The sequence below is a fragment of the Heloderma suspectum genome, chromosome 3, assembly GCF_057233095.1.
Source record: "Heloderma suspectum isolate Gila_16-S chromosome 3, 16-S_ref, whole genome shotgun sequence".
NCBI lineage: Eukaryota > Metazoa > Chordata > Lepidosauria > Squamata > Helodermatidae > Heloderma > Heloderma suspectum.
Genome location: NC_139460.1, coordinates 245,524,201 through 245,538,631, shown reverse-complemented (window position 1 = coordinate 245,538,631; position 14,431 = coordinate 245,524,201). Strand labels below are relative to the sequence as shown.

The following is a 14,431-nucleotide window of genomic DNA, read 5'->3' as shown; positions in this document are numbered from 1 at the left end:
TTCTAAACTGGCAGCGAGATCACTTTAAAAAACGTATTTGCTTTCACAACAAATAAAATTGATTGAAATAAAAATACATATCCAGGGGAAGCACGCTTCGAATTGTGTCCGCAATGTATTTGCCTTTGCAACTTCCGCGGATGTCAGTGGAACTTCATTCCATACGTACCGATAAGGGAGAGTAACATCCTTATCCGCACCCATGGAGAGTAAAACTTCACTGGAATCAGCGAGTCGTGTCTCACTTCCCCGTGTAGGAGTGTAAGAGTGTGATCATCTAAGATCTTTTACTGCCCAATCCACCGCCCACTTAAGCCGAAGTACTTGGATTTAAGGAGTTTGCTTCATCGAGGCATGTATTTTAGATTAACTGCGTTGTGGATCGCATTTCACATTGTCTATATTAGCGATTGTATTAAGTCCCAAAAATTCACCCTTCCCCCACTGCTGGTCTTTTCTATGCACTTTCCAAAACACCGAGGCCTGTGAAGCAAGGAGGTGAAATGGCTGTTTTACAACGCAGGTTAATCCTTTAAAGGCAGACGTAAAGACGCTTGAAATCAGTCTGCTAGTGAAGTGAGGGCAGAGGAAGGTTGCTCTGAACATGAATAAGAAGTTGCCCATTTTCTTTACAACGCCCCGTTAAATCAAGTATTCCATTAAAGAGAAAATTAAATATTCACTTTATACTTTAGTACAGGGGTGGGGGGCGGGAATCACGGGGCTGTTTCTACGCAAGAATATTCAATGTAGGAAATCAAGGAAGATTTAAGAACACCCATTCTCTCTCTCTCTCTCTCACACACACACACACACACTTCTGTCTTCTTGAATATATACAGCTGAAATAGTTCCTAATCGGTCAACACTCTTTCAGCCTCATGGATTTCAGAGTAAAATAGGTGGGGGGGGGGGGTTGTTGTTTTTTGTTTACATATTATATAGCTGATAACAATGTTAGCCATTTGGAAACTATTGGTATGAGTATATATTTATACTCACTATATTTGCATCATTTACAGCATAGGGTCACAAGTACAAAAGTACTATATTTTGCACTTTGTGCATACACTCACACATTGTACACACGTCCTCACAGAATGAGAGATCCCCCATTCTCATGGCTTCTAGTGCAACGTTGATGTTTTTCTGAGATGGGGAGAATCTTAGCAGCTTCCATGAAAAAGCAGGTATATTTTGAGTTATATATGTATACTAATGTGGCAACATATACGTTAAAAATACCTAGGGTTAAATCCATTAGCCCTACATAGAGTAGACCCATTGAACTGAACGGGACTTAACTTCATCAGTCATGACTAACTTAGGTCCCATTCATTTCAATGGGTCTACTCTACGTAGGACTAACACTGGATTTAACAGCAAGTTATTTGAAATCTTTAATTATATGAAAGAGGGGGGGTCAGGAGTGGAAAAGAAAAGTTGGAGTGATTTGAAACAAGACTTCCCCCCTTTTCCATGTACCACACAAATATGCATTTCCATGAGGAATTTCTGCACCTTTCAAAAGCAAATCACGCAGTGTAATAGATTTAAAATACGCGAGAGATTTTTTTTTAATCATTAATTGTAAACGTGAAAAATACCTACTGGTACTTCACTTTAGAAGAGTGTAATTGGCAAAAATAGGAGGTTGATGAATAGATAATAGATCCTTAACTACCAATAAACAGTAAGCAGCAGCCAGCGGTACTAGGATGTGATCATAATTATTCGACGGCAGCAGCCAATAGGAGCTGGAGGACTAGGCCCTAAAAATCGTCCCCGGACGCCCCGGCAAGCTCGAAAATGCGGACAAGGCCGGATTCTCGGATGACTCGCCTGCCTCTGCGCCATAGCCTCAGCTGTTCCCCGTTTTGTATACTACAGCTATTCTGTGTTACTGAGAGTCTCTCCCATTATGTTGGCCAGAAAAGCTAAACAAGGCGCTGAACCATCAACCGAGGGTTGTTTTTTTTTGGGCGGGGGGGGGGGGGGGAAACTCCCGAGGTTTCCTAAACCACTCCGACTCGATTGTCTCCATTACTGTGGGCGATCCTTAGAAAGGGAAAGTGACCCGCCCAATGGCTTCAGATCACTTCGGGGCATCCAAATATCCCAGGGGGCGGACCTGAGAACCAGTGGGCGTCAAACATCCGCTTTCCCCCGCCCGCCCGACCCCCCCCCCCATCCCATCGGCAAGGAAAAATCTTTTCCAGAATTCTTCGGGAAAGCCAGATTTCCCCACTCACTCTGGCGATCAAGTTCGGCGTTAGGGGTGTCTTGCGTGCGCGTGTATTTTTTTTTAAACCCCGAGGATGAATCCCCCCCTGCATCCCTCAGCTCCTCCCCCGTCTCTCATCAACGCCGTGAAACCTCCCGCGCTCCTACCTGCATCCTGAGGGGACTTGACTCGGCTCTCGGGACCTCTGGCTGCTGTTGTTGCCGCGGCGCCTTTCTCTTACTGCCTCTCGCGAGTCCCCCCACCCCCTTTCCAGTTCTTGTCTGGCAGGCAGGCAGGGGAGTCCATTCCAGTCCGGGCCTGGATCCATCCCTCCAGGATCGCGTCGGCCAAGAAGTTCGCCTCTCCCCTCTGACGCACTTTAAAGCGTCTCCCCCTTCAACCTCAAGGCGAGTAATAGCGGCCAATCATCAAGCCATTTACCAGGCTTCAGAGGAAGCTGTTTATGTGATCCTCGGCACTAATTAGGCTCATGAACTAACAAATCGTTTGCGCCACTTTGGGCAAAGGGACCCGATCGCGCTCCTCCATGGATTGCCGCTGCTGGACCTAGTAGGGGCTGCGCCACGGAAAGAGGGGGCTGGCGGAGGTGGGGGGAGGCGCGGGGGGAGGCAAAATTAAAAAGCAGAACTTGGCCCAGCAACTTTCCCCCCTTTCTTTTGGCGGAGGAAGTGAGTGGAGCGGAGCGCGTCTCGGGCGCTCGCCTCTTCATGCGGCCGGCCAGCTCGCCTGCTGCCGCTGCCACCGTGGCCGGCAGCTGCCCGCTTGCCAGGCTCTGGATCTAGGGGCGGCCGAGGAGCGCCCCGATCTGCTCGCCGGGACCTCGACGCCGCCGACGAGGAGGAGAGGCGGCGGCGGCCGGGGCAAGGCGGAGGCCAGACTGCTCGCCGCCTCTTCGCCAGGATGTTCCAGCCCACCCCCAAGCGCTGTTTCACCATCGAGTCGCTGGTGGCCAAAGACAGCCCTGCCTTGCCCGCCTCTCGTGCCGAGGATCCCATCCGGCCGGCGGCGCTCAGCTATGCCAACTCCAGCCCCATGAACCCTTTCCTCAACGGCTTCCACTCGGGCGGCAGGGGGGTCTACTCCAACCCGGACTTGGTGTTTGCCGAGGCCGTCGCGCACCCGCCCAACCCAGCCGCCGTGCCGGTCCACCCGGTGCCGCCGCCCCACGCCCTGGCCGCCCACCCGCTGCCTTCCTCGCACTCTCCGCACCCGCTCTTCGCCTCGCAGCAAAGGGATCCCTCCACCTTCTACCCCTGGCTAATACACCGATACAGATATCTGGGCCATCGTTTCCAAGGTAAGGGCCGAGGGGCTGTTTTCTCCCCACCGTAGCTGGACTCGGGGTTTCCGATTGCAAATGTCGGCTGGAGGGGGGCGCGTGGGAAGGGGGATGGAAGAGACATGCTGGAAAACTGCAGGCAGAAATTGTCTCATTAACCCCAACCGGATGGGAAAGGAAAGAAGCATTTGCTGAAAGCCGCGGGGAGGGGGGTTCTCAACGAAAATAGGGTTGAGGATGGGGGTGGAGGTATGTGCGTGGGGGCAACATGCGGGGGAGGAGAATCTATCTGTCCCTGCGATCCTAAAAGCCCCTTGCTTGAAGTGGAACTAATCGAGGGGCGCTATTCCAATATCCAGAGGAAACGAATTCTAACTTGGGTCTCCTTTTCTGCTAACTAGTTCGAACTGTCACTACAGAATGGAGAGGGGTGGGGCGGGCGGGGAGTGACGACGGGCAGTTAGGGTTTGTTACAGAAGTTGTGATCCTTGGTCGGTTTGGTCTAAAGGAGCTCCCTCCACGGACATGCCTGAAAGGGGCGGGGGGGGGGAGAAGAGAAGGGACCACTGTGGAGTAGACAACTCTGTAGTGTTGGGTCTTCCTTTGCTGCCCCTTCTGAAACTTCCAGCAAAATATCTGGTCCTAATCACCTAGTTAAAGCGGACAAGCCCTCCAGTAAATTAGTAAGCAAACGGCTTGTTTGAAAATGGAAAGTGAAAAGACAACTAGAAGCCCCATTCAAGGACGGGGCTGAAAGGGGGAGAAACCAAAAGCCAGGAAGGGGCGAGGCACAAATGAATTCTTACAAATGTATTAAAAAATTTTTTTTTGGAAATCTCACAGGTAAAATACTCTAAACAAACAAACAAAAACCACACATCAATTACGTTTGGAGTCTTTAATGAGGAAATGTGGGCTTAAGAGATCTAAACTTTCTTTCGAAAGGTGCAAGACAGCCCAGTAAACCGGTCTGAAACGCAGGGTTAATGTTTTGAAAATTATTCGGTATTTTTTTATTTGGCAGGCTTTGCCACAGCAATCCTTAAGGCATTTCTTGTAAGTCCGATTGCAGCCCACAGGAGCTATTCACTTCCAAAGCTGCAGTCTCCTAACCACACCGATGGAACTAACTCACTGGAGTACCTTCCTTTGAAGTTTGAAGTCAGCGGGTCTTCAGTTCTCAGTAAACAAACAAAACAAAAACAACCATTAGGATCGCTCTGCAATAAGGTCTTTAGGGGGTCTGTTCGTGTTTTGGCTTAGCTTCTTTCACGGCCCTCTTCCAGAAAACTGTAGGTTATCTCTCTCAGAAAAAAACACCCATAAATAGTGAAGGCTTAGCAAAATAAATCTATAAATCGATCCATCACATTTCAATAGTTTGCATAGGTAAATTAGCACTAAAAAAGAGAGGGAGATCAAACTGACCTGGTTTATAATATTGCCTTCTCTCCCCTCCCCCCAACCCCCGGTTCAACGCAGGTGTGAGAGAAACCAGCTTGGTCAGGGAAAATTTACACGCCTGGTGCCTTTGGCAGGCCAAACATTTAAACATGGTTTGAAGGATAATAGGAAAGTTGGGTCAACAATCAATGGAGATTTCCTCCTGTAGGACATTTGTTCTACTACGTGTGTGTTGTCCATAGTTGAAATCCCAAGCATTTTTAATACCTTGGGAAGTATTTTTTTGGAAGCCACCTCTCTCATTAAGCTCTCCTCACAAATTTTAGAAATAAAAAAAAATAAAGCAATGAATATGGTGGGGCGGGGGGAGAGAATCCAGCAGCCACTTATTTAAAATTGGAGTAGTTCCCGATCAGGGAGAGGAGGCAGCGAGTATTGTTATAACCTCTCCGTAGAAGATTATGGGTTTCATTCACCCCATCATTCTCCACCCCCCACCCTGTCGTGAACAGCTTGTTGAAGGGCACCAGCGAAAAGGAAGGATTTGCCTGCTGTTGTTGCCACCTTCTGATTGAAATAACAGCCTCTCTCGGTGAAACGATCGAAACACAAAACAGAGGAAGAGCGATTCTGGGGACGGGTGTTTTCAAAGCTTCTTAAAGCTTCGCCAGAGATAGTAATTGAGAGGTGACGAATGCGCGTGTATGAGAGAGATGAAGACCCCCCCACACACTTTTTAGTCCACATTCCGGTTTAGAGGACAAGAATTCTTCCATTTATTTTGTAAGACAGATGTTGGCAAAAGCAGTTCTTCCTGCTGCTCCACGTTTTCAAGAGGGACAGTTGCAGGGGCAGTCACTCTACCTCATACGGGTATTTTCCTACAGACAGCGTGTCTATTTTCCTATAGACAAGCAAACAGGCTATAAAACATGGACCAAGAGGAAGGGTCTCCTCCCTGTCAAGGGGGTCGGCAGGAATAAGGGGGCAGAAAACTTCCGATGTGGATCTGGAGGGATCCCGTCTGGAAATCTGGGTCTCCTAGAAGATTCTCACACATCCTCGGGCTTATCTATCTGAATATTGATGAGAATGACTAAACTGCTGAAATAATTCCTTGCCTTCGTTATTGAGATGGCTTCTTCCCCCTCGTTTCCCCCTCCCACATAATCCGAAGCCGGTTACTTTAAAGGTACACCTAAGCTCTATTTCCCCTTCCCCCGAAGGGCCAGCGTTTAAAAGGACATCAAACCAACCGATTGGCATTTTCTCTTCGATTTCATTCTTGGACAACGTTCTGCGAGTGAGTCTTGTTAGTTTCGTTCTGTTCTCGCTCTCTGTGTAAGCTGCTGCTGCTTTTCTTCGCTCCCAGTCTCTCCCCCCCCCCCAATGTTTTCTGGGGGAAATTAAAGCGCAAATTAAGTAGGAAATTCCTTCCAAGCAAAACACCAAATTAAAGATGGGTTTAAAAATAATGGGAAAACTTTCCCTTGTGCCCCCTCCTCTTGTCCCCCAGTTTGAGAAGCGAAAGACCAATAGGTCGACTTGGTTGGCTCACGAATATAACTCTGTTTTTCTGGCTGTCTTGCAATCCAGGCAATGAAACTAGTCCGGAGAGCTTCCTCTTGCACAATGCACTAGCCAGGAAACCTAAACGGATCCGCACCGCCTTTTCCCCATCCCAGTTGCTGAGACTGGAGCACGCTTTTGAGAAAAATCACTATGTCGTAGGAGCGGAGAGAAAGCAACTGGCGCACAGCCTCAGTCTTACGGAAACTCAGGTAAGGAGAGCGTGTCCCATGCCCGCCACTCCAGCGCGCACTCAGCTTCCGAAAAACGCAGCTTCAGGCGCAGTGTCTGCATTCCCTCCTCACTCCCCCCCAGGGCCTGGTTCATGTGTAAAAAGGATGAGGTGTGATAATGTGCTTGACTGGGGCAGGCGAAACTCTCTCCTTTTGTTACCTGGTAGGATTCTCTCTCTCTCTCTCTGCCCCCCCCCCCCCATGTAGGATTCTGGTGGTTAACCCAAAGATTAGTCTTTCTTTTCTTTTTCTTTTTCTTAAAGAAAGAGTTCAGGAAGTAGTTTATTCATAGTCTGTAAAGTCAATGCTTTTCTCATCTAGATTGACAATACAAGCCATGTAAGTAAAAGTAATAGACTATTTCACCTGGGCCACCTTAATAGGATTTTATCATCTTCAGGCTAGAATTCTATACCCCTCCATTTGGGAGTAAGTCCCACTGAATTCAATGGGGCTTACTTCAGAGAAGACACATCTAGGATTGCACTGTTAATCAAGATAGCTGGGCTGAACTGGCTTCCGGATCCGTTGCTGTTGGGATTATCCCTGCTCAATTTTCAAGGTGGAAGAACAAACTGAGAGCTTGATTTGAAGCCTTTTTTTATAACGAGCTGCATTTTTAGAAGTTTTTAAAATAAGAAATGGGCATTTGCCATTGCTGAAACTTATTCAGTCAATTTCCGTGGAATTATTGTATGCTCGTTTTGGAACTGTGACATACAGAGGTAATGTTTATTTTGTTATTTAGGGAGTAGACTTGGTTTGGGAAAGAAAGGGGTGTTGTTTTTGCTCCTGAAACCCTATAAAATTAGGACTCTGATAATTTCAAACAAAAGACAGAGCAATCTAAACAGGAAAGTTAGATATCTTTTCCTTTCTTGTCTTTTGAAATCGAAAGTGTATCCTCTCCTGTCTCTTCCTATATGGCCTGATCCACTCACTACCCACTTACAACAAAGTAATTGTACTTAAGTCAGTTTACCGACCTATCCTGACCTGAACACATTTGCTTGGAAGTGAAAGGCTCCGCTGATTTCGATGGAACCCAAAGTCTTTAGAACAGGGCTGTGGGAGTCGATTGACAGGAGCTCAAACCCAGAACTAGGAGATGTTTAAGTCCCACGAGTTTCAGTGCGATCTCCAAAAGAGCCTGTATCTCATTTGCATTGGAGCCCAGGCAGCCTTCAATCTGGCTTAACTGTGTTGAGGATAGATGGTGTGTGGAGGTTTCCAGGTGACTGGAAATCTGGGTGTTTTTTTGAAGTTCTGCCGATGCCAAGCACGGAGATATCTCCCCGATCCTCCAGTAAATCCTGCCAAGGAAACAATGATAAAGCGGGCCGGTGGTGGAGGAAAGAGCCACATCAAAAAGATGGTGTGCAGGGCAATCCGATTGGAAGAACGGCGTTGTTTGACAATTGCCCAGACCAAGCGCTGCGTTGGTTTCTTGGAGAGTGTGCCAGGGAGAATGATCCATTGTATATTAACCTTAGGTGGGAGGGTGTGTGTGAGAGAGGGGGGGGGGGAGAAGGGGAGAGATCAGATCAAATTCATCTTTAAGGCCTCTTCGATGGCCCAGCTGCCGTGTGTGTGTGGGGGGGGGGGTGCGCGCCTGTGTGCGTGCGCGCGTTTTCAACCAGATGGTTGGTTTGGCTATAGATGTGAAGGCTGTTCTTGTTTTTGAGAGAACTACTTCTTCTCCACCTCTCCCTGTTTTTCAGAATGCTTTGTTAGTGGCATCCCTAAAAAAAAACAACAACCCAACAACAACCGTGCGATCGCCTTTTCGAATGTCTTTCTCTCCTTCCAAGAGGCCGGGGAAATTTCGAAGAGAATGTTCTCTCTTGCTCTATGACGGGCTCTGCATTTAAAGGCAAAAAGGAGAAGAAGAAAGGGAGGGGGAAGAGAGAGAAATAGACACAGCTTAGTTCAAAGTTCCCAGTAAACAGTAACGTTCTTTGGTCGGATTAAGTTGTAACACTTTTTTTCCCTACCCTCCCTTCCTGCTTTTCTTTGGGGCGGAGCGGGGGGGGGGAGGGGGGACTGAAAGAGAGAAAGAAAGCATTAAAGACGCTGGACCTTTTGTTTTAAAATGTCTCCCCTAACAAACCCCAGTAAATGGATCGCCACTTTGATGAGGTTCGCGGAACAAGGGGCTGGTCACCGGCTGATTTCCACTGGCAAAGCAGTATTTAAGGTGGTCTTTGTCCCGCTTGATTCCGAAGCTGGTCGGGGTCTTTTGTGGCGGTGTCAGGGCCCCCGGCCCCCGACAAAACGAGCTCCCCTTTGGAGATCGGCGTGGAGAAGTGAACCGTCGTCCCCTTCAATTAGCAAACTGAAAGGCGAATTAAACTCACCCCTTGTTCCCCGCTCGGCTATTTAAATGGGAGACTTTGGGGAGAATATGAAAATGCAGCCGAGATGTGGGGAAAGGGGCGTCGGGCAGCGAAGGGCTTCTGAAGGGGCAGCGAAGCGGGTTAAAGGAGCTTATTAAAATGGTCCCGTTTTCGGATTTATGTTTTCCCCTCCCCTGCCCTTACGTGCAGGGCCTTTATCAGGCATTTTCAGGCCGAATCAGAGCAGAAATTGCTTTTTTGAAAAATCGTGTTTACCTTTGGCCGCAACAAGGAGTGTGTGCGTGTGCGTGTGTGTGTCTTTGGAGATAATTTCGGGATCAATACGATCTGTAATTAAATGACTGACAGGGTCAGTTGGTTATGTTTAATTCAGATTTAGGCGACCCAAAGCAAATTCACAGGGGCTTCCCTCCCCCCCCCCCAAGGTACTTGAAGGGCTTCCCCATTTTTCATGTCCACTGTCACCAAAGAATCGCTGGGGAATATGTTCCTCTTCCTCCTTTGATAATAACGAGGCGCTCCGTACAAAAGAGGTGTCTATTTAAAGCATGCAGAATTCGAACCTCCTACTTAATTAACGGAGCTCTTCAGTTTTTCCCTCTTATTATTTTTAATTACGGTTGGATCGTCCCCTCCTCCACCTTTAAAAAGCTTTTTCTAAATTAACTTGAAACTTGGCTGAGCCCTTTAGGTTCATCTAGAATTCTCCCTCTTTCCCTGAACCGTGCGACTATCTGTCTATCCATCCATCTATCTAAAACTTCTAAAGGCTCAACTGTAAGAAATGCTTTACAGTCAGGAGCAGATCACCAATATTAAATGGTATGAGAAAAACAAGAAGTAAAAATACAACCAAGTCTACATTACTGGGTCTTTTTTTTTTTTTTTTAAGATATGATTGCAATGTGATTAATATTTTTTTAAACTAAAACCGATAATTAGTGTCTCCATCCCAAAACATTTTCTTATGTAAAGTGCAGTGGATATAAATATAAGATATCTCTGCCTGAAGCGTAAATATGTGTACTGGAGAGGGGAAACTCGGACACACGCATACAAGATTCATATGTGCAGGAGGTATATATGCGATAACTATGTGGCTCGGAAAATGCGTTTCTAAAATGCATACACAGACATTTGTAAGAGAATAGTATGGGCAAATATTAACTTCTATAGAGGAACTTATACTGTAACGTATTGTGTATATTAACAATGTATAGACATGACTGCAAATCATACACACGCCCTCCGGCGAAGTCTCTGCTTTCTGTCAATCACGTCCTTCTAAACACAAATGTGTGGATTTAGATTTGCAGAAATACCGAGGACTGTATATAGACGCACGTGCACGTGTGAATGGGCATAGATGTAGATACCTGGGCAATACTTGCATATCCCGATTCTCATACCTCTTCATACGGAATTAAAGCTGACCGCATCAACGGGGCTCATTTCCATCTAAACCCGGTTTAGGATTGGGAGGTAAGGCTGCAATGCTAATGGAATTTACTCGGCAGTAAATTCGGTTTAAGTGCAGCGGGCTTGTTTGCAGGTAAATGAGAATAGGGCCGAGGCCTACCATGCGGTGTGGTTATAAGGCGGAATAGAAATGCACTAGTAGCAACAGACCACTTACTCCCACGAATTTGGATTGACCTTATTATGGCTACTCTGGAACAAATGGGTGGTGGGTTGCAGCCTCTATATGGCGCACAAGTTTAGTGCTGGAGGATAAGTACTGGTAGCCCGATTACAGCCAGATCCTCCACCCCACTTACCTCTTTAGATTAAAAAACCCGATTCTGCCAGTAGGATCCACAGCAGAGTTGAAAGCGCTGGCATTTTAAGCACATCGGCACCTGATCCTAAACGATTTTCTTGGGACAGGAGCCCTATTGATTTCAGGGGGTATTTAATGCCACAGATGAGTTCAGAATCAGGGTGAAAAGCTGCAGCCCTAAGTTGAAATCAATGGGGGCATATTTCCAAGGACTGTGCTTAAAGTGGGGGATTAGTCTTAAACCCCAATTACTGCGGCTTAACTGAGTTCCAGGCGAGGCAGGAGGTTAGCTCCCGTGAAGTCAATGAGATTGCCTTCATCCTGGCATTGTCTCCCTAAGCAACAGGAAGTCCCATTAATTTCTATGAAATTTACTTCGCAGTAAGCGTGCGTAGGATCTTCAACCACCAAATCGTCTGGAATTTCTAGAATGGGGGAGGGGGGGAGAGAGAATGAGTCTGAAGGCAGTTTTATATAATAGGCGCACTTTCTCATGAATAGGCGCCACTTAAATCAGCGGCACAAGTCCCGGGTAAAGATGCATAGGATCGCACCGCATGGCCACATGGCACTTACAGGGAGGAAGAATCCTGGACTGTTAATGCCGGATCTCAAAGACTTTTACCGGAAAAGAAATCCCAGCCCCACCCTGTGCGTGGTTACTCAGAAGACTGAGTTCACTGTGACCATGCTTCCGTGTTAGTAAAGAAGCCCGGGTTGTAGCCTTAGTGGGCTGAGGATATCCTATTGGGCTGTTGTTGGGCTGAGAATAGTATACCCTATTGATATGCAACGTATATTTAATGTCTGTGGTCCTGCTCATTATATCAGGGGGTGGGCTGCGCTTATATCGGGATCTATTAGCAAATCTCCGAGTGCTTTAGCAGTAGATCGGCAAAGGCTGATTCCTAATCATTTAACAATCGCGAGAATATTATACTGCTGCAATGAACCAAGTTTGACTCAACCAGGAGTGCATTTTGGGGTGGAAGGACGATGAACTCAATTCAGTTTTGGTACTCGAGACAAACTCTTGGGTTCGGCATGTCTTTAATTAACTGTATGTCTTTTGCCCGGTTGGTGGATGTCGGGGTTCTAAAAACAACAACACAAAGTAGATCCCATGAGCCTGAACTAGATCTACCCCCTGCCCGCCTGGATTATATGATACTACAGACCTGTATCAAAATGTGTAAGCCTGACACGAAGAAACGCACCGCGCATGGGACCTGTTCTGAACAAGTGGTGTTCTCCCTTCTCCGGGCTAATTACCTCCCAGTAGCCCCCCCCCCCCCTTCTCCGCAGTTTATCCCGGAAAGGTGTAGAAACAGTCCGATGGTGGGCATACATTCCGCGCAAATCAGGCTGATTTCTTTCTAAATTTTTTTGGGGGTGGGGACTTACGGGGAAGCTAACGGCCGCCTGTGTTTTCCCCTCCCTAGGTAAAAGTTTGGTTTCAGAACCGTCGGACAAAGTTCAAGCGGCAGAAGTTGGAAGAAGAAGGTTCGGACTCCCAGCAGAAGAAAAAAGGGACTCATCATATTAACCGGTGGAGGATCGCCACCAAACAAGCCAGCCCAGAAGAGATTGACGTCACGTCAGACGATTAAATCATCCTTCTTTTTTTAAAGAAAGAAAGAAGCCAACCTCCACGCTGGCACTTAACAGACTTTTCCACGGACAACGCAAGTGTTAAAGGCGCGTGACAAGCCCAGGAAAGTGAGTGGCGGGGCAGGGAGAGGGACAAGAAGAAGCCCGGCTTGATCACAGCAAGGCGATTCTCGTTTAGAGAGCGGGCCGTTGAGAGGGGCGACAGGCAGCCGGCCGGCTAGCGAGAAGTCAGTCCAAACGGTGGTCTTGCTGGTCCTGCACTGGTACAAAAAACAGGGGGAGGGGGAGGGGAATCTGTCAATCAAAGCCAAACCACCGAGACGAGATGATTGACAAATATTCTATTTCTCGCGATTCAAACTCAAATCGCTCCAAATGTTTAAAGGGAAATACACGCACGCACACGCGCACAAACAGACACACACACACACACACTACCGTAGAGGACGCTTTGCACTTCAGGAGGGATTTATTATTAATAATTATTCTGATTTTCGCCCAGTCTTTGGGAGAGAGAATTCCACACCCAGCCAAAATCGACACACCTGTTCCAGAAACTTGAACTGCATGCCTTTTTTTTTTTTAAGACCTTGTGGGAGGCGGAAGAAGAAGGCGGGTGGAGGGCTTTAAAAAATAAACCCCGATTGCTAAAGACAGGCAGACATGAACTGTAATGTTTTTTTTCTCTCCTCTGAGACAGGTTCTGTGTGTTTTTAAAATTTATTTTACGAGAAACTGTGCAGTCTGTAAACCTTTTTATGATAACTTCTGGCGTCAACGTGGTTGTGAAAACTCAATGAAGTAGTGGTAACAAATTCTATTTTTTATTTTTATTTTACTTTTATTTTTTGCTTCCCCCAAATGGATAACCTTTGAAGAAATGGGGTTGGGTTGGGAGGAGGAAACTTTTATCATTCTTGCTGCAAAAGAGAGAGAGAGAGAGACTTAAAGAAAACAGTCCCAATTCTAAAACTTTGTTTATGGCTTCTTTCCCCATGCCCTGGCAGCCTTCCCCCAACCTGGCACCCTCCAGTTGTGTTGGACTACAACTCCCAACATCCCCAGCCAGCCCCCAGCTGTATTGGACTACAGATCCCAGCATTCCTAGCCTGATGGCCTTCAGCTGTGTTGGACTACAATTCCCAGCATTCTCAGAAGCTGGGGATTCTGGGATTTGTAGTCCAACACAGCTGGAGGGCACCAGGTTGGGGAAGGCTTCAACCCAGACCCGGTTTTTCACTGGGAATGAATTTCTAGCACTGATGAGGATGATGTTGATGTTCCAAGATTATAGAGCTACTAAAATGACAAATGTTTCCTTAATGTCTTCTTTACCAGAATGTAAATATTTTTGTGTTTTTGTGTTTAATTTGTTAGAATTCTAACACACTATATACTTCCAAGAAGTATCTCAATGTCAATATTTTGTCAATAAAGATTTATCAATATGGCCTAACAATTTTAAGCAATATTTTTTCCCAAAAGGTTAATCCCACTTTCCCCCTCTGCCTGCCCATAGACCTAAAATTTCATGACCCGTATTTATTGGTGTCTTCAGTCAGACACCCCCCCCACCCCCAGAATACAAGGACCAAAATATTTATTTTCCCAAGTCGCACTGATCATCAAATGTAATTTTTCAAGCCATTTGAGGAGCAAATGGAGGATTTTGTACTGGCACACCTACATTTTTAAAAGTGTGCATCTGTGAATGTGAATTTGATAAAGAAGTGTGTGAAAATAGGAGTGTCATACAACTTTACCCAGTCAAGATTAGCTAGCTGCCCATTTGAACAGGAGCAAACTGGGGTTTGTTGGTGTGTACCTGTGAATGAGCCCCTGGACTGGAATAAGTCTTGCACATGTATCAAAGCCTATTAGAAGTAAAGTTCTATCCTAATAAAAGGGGTTTCCTTCTTAGGCCTGTGGTTAGGAGTAGGACGAGGCTGTGCA

At 46.7% G+C, this 14,431-nt stretch overlaps 2 protein-coding genes across 3 annotated transcripts in view; one reads left to right on the top strand and one right to left on the bottom strand.

Moving 5' to 3' along the window:
- LOC146350984 (uncharacterized) overlaps nucleotides 1-2,595 on the bottom strand; it is a 140,716-nt gene extending 138,121 nt beyond the window's left edge. Inside the window, exon 1 of one of the 2 annotated variants that reach the window (XR_014789463.1) lies at nucleotides 2,392-2,595. Coding sequence is in view for 1 of the 2 variants with exons in the window: in XM_084846120.1 (XP_084702246.1) it covers nucleotides 2,392-2,552 (161 nt within the window). In the remaining variant the exon portion in view is untranslated. The remainder of the gene's footprint in view (nucleotides 1-2,391) is intronic. The other variant, XM_084846120.1, reaches the window with a different exon arrangement.
- Nucleotides 2,596-13,932, top strand: EMX2 (empty spiracles homeobox 2). The gene is made up of 3 exons (XM_084846108.1): nucleotides 2,596-3,542; nucleotides 6,525-6,709; nucleotides 12,310-13,932. The coding sequence occupies exons 1-3, from the start codon at nucleotides 3,146-3,148 to the stop codon at nucleotides 12,475-12,477; spliced, it is 750 nt and encodes a 249-aa protein (XP_084702234.1). The 5' UTR covers nucleotides 2,596-3,145; the 3' UTR covers nucleotides 12,478-13,932.
- Nucleotides 13,933-14,431: the final 499 nt, after the last annotated feature.

Excerpts from the sequence above, each read along its gene's own strand:
- EMX2 (XM_084846108.1), top strand. The coding sequence starts at position 3,146 with ATGTTCCAGCCCACCCCCAAGCGCTGTTTCACCATCGAGTCGCTGGTG. Across the intron at positions 3,543-6,524 it reads TCTGGGCCATCGTTTCCAAG|GCAATGAAACTAGTCCGGAG; the intron begins GTAAGGGCCGAG and ends CTTGCAATCCAG. Across the intron at positions 6,710-12,309 it reads TCAGTCTTACGGAAACTCAG|GTAAAAGTTTGGTTTCAGAA; the intron begins GTAAGGAGAGCG and ends TCCCCTCCCTAG.